This window comes from Nomascus leucogenys, chromosome 5 (assembly GCF_006542625.1).
Source record: "Nomascus leucogenys isolate Asia chromosome 5, Asia_NLE_v1, whole genome shotgun sequence".
Lineage (NCBI taxonomy): Eukaryota > Metazoa > Chordata > Mammalia > Primates > Hylobatidae > Nomascus > Nomascus leucogenys.
This window is the reverse complement of record NC_044385.1, coordinates 60,834,588-60,846,901: the sequence shown is the minus strand read 5'-3', so window position 1 is coordinate 60,846,901 and position 12,314 is coordinate 60,834,588. Positions and strand designations below refer to the sequence as shown.

At 37.6% G+C, this 12,314-nt stretch overlaps 1 protein-coding gene across 1 annotated transcript in view; it reads right to left on the bottom strand.

The window, feature by feature from the left end:
- Positions 1-12,314, bottom strand: part of LOC100607171 (POTE ankyrin domain family member A) — a 52,459-nt gene that overhangs the window by 26,659 nt on the left and 13,486 nt on the right. Inside the window, exons 8-9 of the mRNA XM_012506690.1 lie at positions 11,846-11,926; positions 515-545 (exon numbers count right to left, since the gene is read on the bottom strand). Coding sequence (XP_012362144.1) covers positions 515-545; positions 11,846-11,926 — 112 coding nt within the window. The remainder of the gene's footprint in view (positions 1-514; positions 546-11,845; positions 11,927-12,314) is intronic.

Here is a 12,314-nt window from a genome sequence, read left to right as displayed (position 1 = left end):
TATAGCTAAATGAGACCTGTCCTGAAACCTTTGAGGGTAAAAATGAGGCACTGGTTACCACTGAAATTGTTAAGTATATTAGGACAAACTCTTGAATTAAACAGGCTTCTAAGGAAAAGTGTGTAAGACAGAGTTAAAATATAACTAGATTTGACTTTCTGAATTCATCTAATTTGTACCTGTACCTTGATCCCAGTGCTGCACAGGTATCTATCAATCTATGCTGAGGGACAAAGAAGGAATTTGGGAGCCCAGCAAGCTGTTGGTCAAATCATAGGTCAGCTGCTTGTTAATTATGGGATCATGGCCAATTAACCTCTCTGAACCACAGCTGCCTAGTTAGTAAACAGTAGGTTATAATAGCCTGGATATTTTGCAAAGCTGTTGTGATGACTGTATGAGTTAAACATATAATATGGTTTCTAGCCCAGAGTACAACACTCAACAGATGTTAGTTTCTTTTCTCTGTATTCTCTTAGTTAATATATAATTTTTAAAAATCTGTGAATCCTACCTGATAGCAGAGTCTTCAGAACGCCCATCCACTGTTTAAAAAAAAAAGTAAAATCCATTTTAATCAACAATAGAAATATGTAGAATATTGAAAATCTAAAAGGGCCTGGTTGCACCTTCTTGTAATCTCAGCTACTCAGGAGGATGAGGCTGAAAGATTGCTTGAGGAGCCCAGGAGTTTGAGACCAAAGTGGGCAATATGACAAGACTCTGCCGTCTCCATTTTTAAAAGTTATGCACACTTTGATGAATGCTTTAGACCTTGTTTTTAAATGTCCTTTAAAGCATAAGATTAATGCTTTCTTACAAAGTATTCTTTTTCAGATTATATGGAGACTATACTAAAATTAATATTAATTACATTATTGATAGGCAATTAATAATTTAAGAATTCTTACTTTCCCGTCTTTGTATCTATCAAATTCAATAGAGAATGGGATTTATAAAATGTGATACCTACAAGTGAATTGCTATGTTCAATAATCATAATCCTGACTGAACTCTATCAGATTGACTGCTATTATTAGCAAAATCTGTATTATAAGTGAACAGTATCAAACTTAAATAGCATGATTTCTGGACTAATAGACTAGGACTAATTAGAACAGAGTATATAGCAACACCCCCTTAACCATAATATGTGTGAAAAAACAACATTTTTCTGCTTTCACACCACAACAATGATCATTAACACAGAAAACTTATGTGACCAAATGTGTGGGGGACATTTCCCCACCAACAAGGAATCAAACAATTCTGCAACAGGCACAAACTGGGTTTTCTGTAATTCAATTTTGACACTATCTACCTGGACATAGTGTCAGATCCCACAGGTAGAGGGCTAACTACCCAAGGTTGCCCGCTCCCCACACCCATCACAATTCTGGGCCTCCAGAACTCCTGACTGGTTATCTTCAAGTTAAGGTTACAGTTGATCCATGACCCCTCTTCTGATTTAATTAATTTGCCAGAGTGGCTCACGGAACTTGAGAAGACATTTACTTACATTTCCTGGTTATTATAAAGGATATTACAAAGGATACAGATGAAGAGTTGCATAGGGTAAGGTAAGGAAAAGGGGTACAGAGTACCATACCCTCCAAGGATTCACTACCCTCCAGGAACCTCCACACATTCAGCTATCTGGAAGCTCTCTGAACCCAGTCCTTTGGGTTTTTATGGAAGCTTCATTACATAGGCACGACTGATTAGATAATTGGTCACTGGTGATCAACTTAACCTTCAGCCCCTCTCCCCTAGGAAGCTGAAGGATTTGGAGGGTGACCTGGAAGTTCCAACTCTCTAATCATGTCTTGGTCTTTCTGATGAGCAGTCCCCATCCTGAAGCTATTTAGGGGTTGCCAGCCATCAATCAATAATTAGCATATCAAAAGACGTAACTTTGGAAGTTTTAAGAATTTTAGGAGTTGTATGCCAAGAAATGGGGTTGAAGACCAAATACATATTTTACAATATTATATCTGTGGTTTTGTTTTCTGTGGTTTTAGTTACCCAATGTAACCCATGGTCCAAAAACATGAAAATTCCAGAAATAATTTATAAGTTTTAAACTGCATGCCATTCTGAGTAGCATGATGAAATCTCCAGCCATCTTGCTCCATCTCTCCCAGGACTTTTATCAGTCTTTGTCTAGGGTAACCATACTGTACATGGTATACACCAGTTAGCCACTGACATGTTCTCCTCCTGACATCCAACCATCAACATCATCAAGGCTCACCGGAAGTAGATGATCCTCCTTCTGAATGCCAATAGTAGCCTAATTCTGCATCACAATGTTTATGTCATTCACCTCACTTCATCTCATTACAGAGGCATTGTATCACCCCACATCATCACAAGCAGCAGCGTGAGTACAAGAAGATATTCTGAAGGACTATATTCACGCAACTTTTATTGTAGTATATTGTCATAATTGTTCTATTTTATTATTGTTGTTGTTAAGCTCAGACTGTGCCTAATTTATAAACAAAGCTGTATCACAGATATGTATGTAAAGAAAAAGCACTGCATATAAAGGGCTCAGTACTATCCACAGTTTCAGGCATTAACTGGAGGTCTTGGAATGTATCTCCCAGAGTTAAGACGGGGGCAACTGTACTTATTTTGTTGGATATTACACAGCTGCTGCAGCTCTACAGTTAAAAATGTTCAGTTTAAGATAAAATTTCCTCTCATAAAAAAGCTAGGTCTGTGGGCACTGTACTACGTTTTATGGTAAAACAAAGAAAACAGACCAGAGACAAGGATTCTTGCAAAGACTTTTCAGGTGACAGTGGAGAAGAGCTCAAGAGAGCTCAATGTACTCACTGTCACTAATCCTCTTCTGGGAAAGATACCGATTAAGTTTACTTAGTTCTAGCTATTTTCTCTGTGCTATGTATGGAACAAACAAGGCTCAAATTCACCTGCCATTTTATTTCTCATGAAAAGAACCACTGGAAAGATCACTCTCCTAAGAGCATATCCATGCAGAACCGTATCATTTGTTCAGAGAAAAGTTTAAGGAGAAACACTGGAGGTGAGGGTAAGTTGCCAGGGAGTACAACCTCATATGAAAAAAAAATATAAACAACTATCAACTCACTCAAACTTTCAGAGTGTGCCAACAGCTGTCACTCTCTCTAGTGGAAGAAAAACCATTCTTTTTCACTTCATGTAAAGCAAAACATTGTGACTTGGCATTTCCTGGGAAATCCCAAGCTTGTGCCTGGCTTCCTCCAGACTTTATCACTAGACAGAGAATTTAGCTGTAGATTAGCCATGTTATAACAACATAGAATATTTTGAAACTCATCCCTCAAAAGAAGAGAATCAGTAAGTAATATATTTATTCACCTACAGTATTCACTACTTGGACTTATTTCCTATTGAAAGGTAAATATGAAAGACTTTGGGATTCCAGTTTCATAAAGTATAAACTCTAGAGATTGTCTTCTTCTGTTGCTAGAGTCTATCACCAATCCTAGGGAAACAGAGGTATGTGACCTTTTCTACAGAGAATTCAAAATACTTGTTTTGAGGAAACTCAAAAAAATTAACAGTAACACAAAGAGAAACTCAGAATCAAGCAGAAATTCTGAAATTGAAAAATGCAATTCGCATACTATATAGAATGCATCAGAATCTTTTAGTAAAATAATAAATCAAGTGGAAGAAAAAATTGTGAGCTTAAAGACAGGCTATTTGAGAATCCATAGAGGACACAAAAGAAGAAAAAGTACAGAACGGTAAGGTTCACGTACAGGATCTAGAAAATACCTCCAAAAGGGTAAATCTAAGAGTTACTGGCCTTAAAGGAGAGGTAGAGAAAGAGACAGGGATAGAAAGTTTATTTAAAGAGATAATAACAGGGAACTTTCCAAATCTAGAGAAAGATATCAATATCTAAGTACAAGAAGGTTATAGAACATCAAGCAGATTTAATCCAAACAAAACTACCTCATGACATTGAACAAACTCTCAAAGGTCAAAAAGAAAGGATCCTAAAAGCAGCAAGACTTTTTTTTAAAAAAAAGCAAAGAACATACAATAGAGCTGCAATACATCTGGCAGCAGACATTTCAGTGGAAGCCTTACAGGCCAGGAGAAAGTGGCATGACATATTTAAAGTGCTGAAGGAAAAAAGAACTATTACCCTAGAACAGTAAATCTGGTTAAAAAAATAATAATAATAACCTTCAAACATGAAGAAGAAATTAAGATGTTCCCAGATAAACAAAAGCTAAGGGATTTTATGAGTACCTGACCCATCATACAAGAAATGCTAAAAATGACCTCAATCAGAAATAAAAGGAAATTAATGAGTAACAGATAATCATCTGAAGGTACGAAACTCACTTTTAATTATAAGAAAAACAAAAAATATTACAACACTGTAACTATGGTATGTAAACTACTCTTATCCTAAGTAAAAAGACTAAACAATAAACCAATCAATAATAACAACTACAACTTTTCAAGACATAAATATATAACATAAATAACTGGTGCTGGGAAAACTGGATATCCATATGCAGAAAAATAAAACTAGACCCCTATCACTCACCAAATACAAAAATCAAAATGGAACAAAGACTTAACTTAAAAACCTCAAACTATGAAATTACTACAAGAAAACATTTGGGGAAATCTCCAGGACATTGGAGTGGGCAAAAATTTCTTGAGCAATACCCCACAAGCACAGGCAACAAAACAAAAATGGATAAATGGGATCACACGAAGATAAAAAGCTTCTGCACAGCAGAGAATACAATCAACAAAGTGAAGAGACAACCCAGAGAATGGGAAAAAATATCTGCAAATTGGCCATCTGACAAGCGATTAATAACCAAAATATATAAGGAGCTAAAACCATTCTATAGGAAAAAATCTAATAATCCAATCAAAAGATGGCAAAATATTTGAATAGACATTTTTCAAAAGAAGGCATACAAATGGCTAGCAGGTATATGAAAAAGTGCTCAACATCACTGATCATTAGAGAAATGCAAATCAAAACTATGATGAGGTATCATCTCACCCCAGTTGAAACTACTTATAACCAAAAGACAGGCAATAATAAATGTTGGTGAGGATGTGGAAAAAAGGGAACCCTTGTAGATTGTCACTGGGAATTTAAATTAATATAACCACTATAGAGAACAGTTGGGAGGCACCCCCAAAGCACTAAAAATTAAGCTAATATATGATCCAAGAATCCCACTGCCAGGTATGTACCCAAAAGAAAGAAAATTAGTATATCAAAGAGATATCTGCACTCCTGTTTGTTACAGGACTGTTTTCAATAGCTAAGATTTGGAAGCAACCTAAGTGTCCATCAACAGATGAATGGATAAAGAAAATGTGGTACATATACAAAATGGAGTACCATCTAACCATAAAAAAATGAGATCCAGTCATTTGCAACAGCATGGATGGAATTGGAGATCATTATGTTAAGTGAAATAAGCCAGGCAGAGAATGACAAACATTGCATGTTCTTGCTTATTTGTGGGGACTTAAAAATCAAAACAATTGAACTCATGGACATAGAGAGTAGAAGGAAGGTTACCAGAGGATGGGAAGGGTAGTGGGGGGGATGGGGTTAGTGGGTAGGTGGGAATGGTTAATGAGTACAAAAAAATAGAAAAAAAAAAAAAGACCAAGTATTTGGTAGCACAATAGGGTGACTATAGTCAACAATAACTCTTCATTTTAAAATAACTTAAAGAGTGTAACTGGGTTGTTTGCAACTCAGTGGATAAATGCTTAAGGGAATGGATACCCCATTCTTCATGATGTGCTTTTTCACACTGTATGCTTGTATCAAAACATCTCATGTACCCCATGAATAGCTACACCTACTATGTACTCACAATATTAAAAATTTAAAAATATAAAGCTCACAGTCAATTTTATCCAACTTAAGAGGGTTTCATTAATTTTTGTAATAATTGTGCATCAGGCTGGATACAGTGGCACATGCCTGAGTCCCAGCTAATCAGGAGGCTAAGACAGAAGCATTGCTTGAATCCAGAAGTTCAAGGCTGCAGTACATTATAATCGCACCTGTGAATAGCCGCTACACTTCAGCCTGGATAACATAGTGAGACCGCATCTCTTAAAAATAATTAATTAATTAATTAAATGTGCATTATTCAGGTAACTGGGATAACTGTAGAAAAACACAGGGCCATCAGATACAGTATAATACATCACTACTGATAATAGAGTTTATTTTCTTTTTAATCTTAGTTTCATAGAAAACTAAACAACATTCACCTCTTAAAGGCAGTTCTTGACAAAACAAGGCAAAAAGTCCAAAAAAAATTGTGTCCAGTATGTAGGATGAGTTATCCACTGCTCTCCCAAAATAGTGGATTTGATCATCAAGGAATAATACAACTTGTAACTTATTTGGAGGGAAAAGAGTTTTCATATATAGATGATTAAAAGTGTGATAATCCATTTAACCACACAGTCTAATTAAATCAGAGATTACCGATTTCTGAAAAAAATGTAATACCAGAAAAGCACTTCATATTTAAACAATGTCAAATAAAACAATTTGTATTTGACAATCTAAAAGACACTTAAAATCTTGGCAGGCCATCATCAATGACACTGTCATTGTAGTGCAGATATAAAGTTCATTTAGCCTTAAGACTAAAAGAATACCAGATATACATTAGGATAGGTAGCCAATTATTTTAAAAGGAAGTAATACACATTTGTCAAACATACATATGTTAGAAATGTGTTTTAATAGTATTTTCCCTAGGGATGAAGTTCAAAAGGAAGTAGTAAAAGCAGAGATGTCACAAGAGGGCCAATGAAAAGAGACTTGCACTAACAAAAAGAATCAGGTACTGACTTTTTTACTGATGTCACTAGAATACCGCAAAATACTGAGAACTACTGCATTCAGCATATTCCCTCATTTTTTTTCTCTGTGACATTAGTTTTCTGCAATAAAATATTTAAAAGATGTCAGTTTTTTGAAACCGCTACTCTGCAAACTATTTCTGATCAAAACTTGAAATGCTGTATTATAATTCCATGTCAGAGGAAGGGTATGTGCATCTCATAGTGGCTTCCAGTTGTTGCTGCCAGATTTTTCTTTGAGAATGCACCCAGAAGAACTTATCAAGGAGTTGAGTACAAAAAGATATTCCCGTGAAAACCAGATAAGAAAGACTCCATTTTTCCTCACATGTGACCTTTAGGTTTTGAAAGTTCTGAAAAAATGTTGGCATGTGAACTCACCAGTCTAGACCAGTTTCCTCCCCTTGTGAAGGTAGCTGCTGCAGTTATAAAAAAAGTTAAGTAGGATCTTGGTAGGTACATCCTTCCGTATTGGAACTCCAGAAGTACCAATCATAAATAATAGACTTTGTGACTCTAAAATTGTTCTTTTGAAAAAAGTAGCATGAGAGAGCTTTCAAAAGGTTAATCTAATTTATTTTTTAGTTACTGTACTTGTCAGAATTGATACTCCCTCCTTGAAATTCTCATTTAAAAAAAATTTGCAGCATCACTTTGTCTCCTTTTTTCTTTAGCCACTGCTAAGTCTTCCTTACTAACTCCTTTTCCTCTAGGAAATGTTCACATTCCCAGGGTTTTGTAACTGGCCTCCTTCTCATTCTACATCTTTCCCACAGTGGACAGGCTCATTCAATTCTTCGACTTTGCCTAATAATTATGAAAAGATTATTCCATGTCTAAATCTCTGACCTCAGAGTTATCTCTAGCTATAAAAGCTGATTATCCATTTACCTACTGAAAATATCCTATATGAATATTTCATTAAACTGAACATGCATAGAAAAAAAAAAAAGGAATCATTCCTGTTGACTTGCTGCTCTTTGCTCTTTATTCACCTGAAAATTTCCTACTTCTTACTCATGTCCAGGTTAAACGCTAGTGTACAACCTGGAAACCTAGTAATTATCTGAGATTTTTCTCTGCCCCTAACTTTTTCCCTTCAATAATCACTAAGTTATATTAACTGTACCTCCTTTCTGTCTCTGTTTTATATTTCCACTGCCACTGGGAATATAAACATAAAAAAAAAGTTTACATTTTATGTTACTATTTCCTAAACATAAGCTTTTATAGAAAAAAAAATTATATTTCTTACATCTAAAAAATTAAGCAAAACAAATGAAAAAGGCATAATACCAGTTTAAAGAACCAACATGTTAAAATTAATAACTAAGTGGTATGATTTGGATCTGTGTCCACACCAAATCTCATGTCAAATTGTAATCTTCATTGTTGATGTTGCAGCCTGGTGGGAGGTGATTGGATCATGGGGGTGGAGTTCTCATGAACGGGTTAGTACCATCCCCTTAGTGCTGTTCTCATGATAGTGAGTTATCATGAAATCTGGTGGTTTAAAATTGTGTAACAACTCCCCTCTCTGTCTCTTCCTCCTCTTCTGGCCATGTGAGGATGCCTGATTCTGCTTTGCCTTCTGCCATGAATAAAAGCTTTCTGAGGCCTCCCCAAAAGCAGATGCTGCCATCCTTCCTGTACAGCCTGCAGAACCATGAGCCAATTAAATTTCTTTTATTTATAAATTACCCAGTCTCGGGTATTTTTAAACAGCAATGCGAGAAGGAACTAATAAAGAAAACTGGTACCAAGGCTGGGGTATTTCTATAAAGATGCCTGAAAATGTGAAAGTGACTTTGGAACTGGGTTAAGGAGAAGAGGATGAAAGAGTGTGTAAGGCTCAGAAGAAGACAGATTAGGGACACTCTGGAGCTTCTTAGAGACTTGTTAAATTGTGACCAAAATGCTGACAGTGATTTGGACAATAAAGTCCAGGCTGAAGAGGTCTCAGATGGAGATGAAAAACTTATTGAGAACTGGAGCAAAGGTCACTTTTGTTGTGTATTAGCAAAGAGCCTAGCTGCATTATGCCCCTGCCCTAGAGATTTGTGGAACTTTGAACTTGAAAATGATGACATAATGTATCTCACAGAAGAAATTTCTAAGCAGCAAAACATTCAAGTGTGGCCTGGCTGCTTCTAACAGCGTATGCTCACATGAATGAGAAAAAAAACAAACAAACCAACCTGAAAATGAGATATTTAAAATATATTTATTTAAAAGGGAAGCAGAGCATAAAAGTTTGGAAAATTTGCCGCCTGGCCATATGGTAGAAAAGCCCATTTTCAGGGGAGGAATTCAAGGAGGCTGAAGAAATTTGCATAAGAAAAAAAGAAACCAAGTGTGAATATCCAAGACAATGGGGAAAAGGCCTCAGTGGCATTTCAGAGACCTTTGCAGCAGCCCCTCCCCATCACAGGCCCAGAGGCCTAGGATAAAAGAATGGTTTCATGGGTTAGGGCCAGGGCCTTGACACCCTGCACAGCCTCAGGAAAAGACTCCCTGTGTACTAGCCACTCCAGCTCTAGCCTTGGATCAAAGGGGTACAGGTATACCTTAGGCCACTGCTTTAGAGGATGCAAACCATAAGCCTTGATGGCATCCACGTGGTATGAAGCCTGCAGGTGCACAGAGTGAAACAGCTGAGGCTTAGAGCCTCCACCTAGATTTCAGAGGATGTATGGAAAAGCCTAAATGTCTAGGCAGAAGCATGCTGCAGGGACAGAGCCCTCATAGAGAACTTTACTAGGGCAGTGCAAACGGGAAATGTGGGATTGGATCCCAACACAGAGTCCTCACTGGGGCACTGCCTAGTGGAGCTGTGAAAAAAAAAGGCCACTGTCCTCCAGACCACAGAATGGTAAATCTCCCAGAAGCTTGTACTATGCACCTGGAAAAGCTGCAGGCACTCAATGCCAGCCTATGAGAGCAGACATAGGGACTGAACCCTGCAAAACCACAGAGACAGCACTGCTTCGGTTTGGGGAGCCCACACTTTGCACCAGTGTGCCCTGTATGTGAGATAGGGTGTCAAAGGAGATTTTTGTTTGAGCTTTAAGATTTAATAATGGCCCCACTGGGTTTCAGACTTGTGAAGGGCTTGCATCCCCTCTATTTTGGCCAATTTCTCCCTTTTGGAACAGGAGTGTTTACCCAAGGCTTATGACTCCATTGTATCTTGGAAGCGACTAACTTGTTTTTTATTTTATAGGCTCACAGGCGGAAAGGAGTTGCCTTGTTTCAGATGAGACTTTGGACTTTAGAGATAATGCTGGAATGAGTTAAGACTTGGGGGACTGCTGGGAAGGGATGATTGTATTTTGCAATGTGAGAAGGACATGAGATTTGGAGGGACCAGGGGAGGGGTGGAATAATATGGTTTAGAATTGTGTCCCCACCAAATCTCATGTCAAATTGTAATACTCAGTGTTGGAGGTGGGGCCTGGTGAAAGGTGACTGAATCATGGGGGCAGAGTTCTCATGAATTGGTTAGCACCATCCCCTTGGTGTTGTTCTCATGATAGTAAGTGAATGAGTTATCATGAGATCTGGTTGTTTAAAAGTGTACAGCACCTCCCCTCTCTCTTCCTCCTGCTACAGCCAGGTGAAGATGCCTGCTCCTGCTTTGCCATGCACAATGAGTCAAATCTCCCTGAGGCCTCCCCAGAAGCAGATGCTGCCATGCTTCCTGTACAGCCTGTGGAACCATGAGGCAATTAAACCTCTTTTCTTTATAAATTACCCAGTCTTGAGTATTTCTATATAGCAATGTGAGAATGGACTAATACACTAAGCTTCCTAAATTTATTTCACCATGGATGGGTAAAAACCTCATAATAGATTGATGCTCGTCCAAGAATTGGTGACAAGGAAACTATAGCTCTAATTACTGCAAAAGCTTCCTTTGTCACCCAGTCTCTTTACATAGTTACCTTCCATCTATCCTCTATATGAGAAGTTAGCAAACTACTGGCCCACTGGCCAAATCTGGTCTGCCTTATGCTTTTATAAATAAAGTTTTATTAGAGCACAGTTATGCCAATTTGCTAACATATTATCTATGACTGCTTTCACACTACAATGGCAGGGTTAAGTAAATATGACAGAGACCACATGATCTAAAATATTACCCACCTGGCCCTTTACAGTAAAAGCTTGCCAATCTCTGCTTTATACCATGAACAGAATGCCCTAATACTCAAATCAAATATTGTGACTGCCCTGCTCAAAATTCTCCAATAAATCCATACAGCAAACATTGCTGGCTCCCTACTCAACAGCCATTTCTTTTTCTTTCTTGCTGGAGAAACACAAGAGTATCTGGATATTTAGCATCCTAATATGCTTCCCCAGCTCCAAAAAGAGAAACAGTTATTCTAAGCTAATCACAGTAACTACATTTGCTTTCCCAGTGCCTGGTTAGGAAAAAACATGTGATGTAACCCAGCCCACAAAATGTTGCAGGAAGTCCGCTGCATAATTCCGAGATTTCTCTCTGTTTCAAAGAAACATGTGAAGAAAATCAGCCCTTCTAGCCTTTACATATTATATTGTGAGAACACGATTTTTGGAGCTGTTGCTAATTAGCCAATCATGAAAGGGGACATGAACAATACATGGCCAACAGCACAGCTGAAAGAAGGACAAGTGGGATCTGATGGTATCACCGAACCACCAAAACAACACTGGTCCCTACTGTTTTAGCCACTGTTACTTATCTCATCTAAGTGTTTTCAGCCCAAAGCATTCTACCTGGTAAATTTCCCATGGTCTACAGGATAAGATCTACTCATTTCTATAGTATAAAAAAGTCAGTCATAAACTTGCCTTAGCTAGATATTCACTTTATTCCCAACCACTCACATCTCACACTTTTCACACTAGCAAAAGTGAAGTGCTCATAAACCCTGCAAAGTTCACTTAAGCATCTTACCTTTTGCACTTGCTGCTCCTTCTGCCACAACTTCCTTAGATGTTCCTTCTGCCAAACACACAATCTCATTAGATATTCCTTCTGCCAAAAGGGCAATCTCATTAGATGTTAGTTTTGCCATACAATCTTGTTAGATATTCCTTCTTTAAACAACATTCTCTGCTTCTTTACCTAAAAAAGTTCTACTAACCCTGCATTCTTACCTTAAATCCTACCCACTTAAAGCTCTCATTTCTGACCACATGAAGTGTCTGGCACATGCTGAACAATAAATACATAATAAGTGACAATTATAAGCTTCCAGAGGGCATCTTGGCACACAGTAAGCACTTAATAAAGTAGCAAATAATAAAGATGATAATAAAGCTCCTGCCTGTAGTTTTTTTTTTGTTTGTTTTGAAACAGAGTCTTGCTCTGTCACCCAGGCTGGAGAGCAGTGGCATAATCTCAGCTGATGGCAACCTCTGCC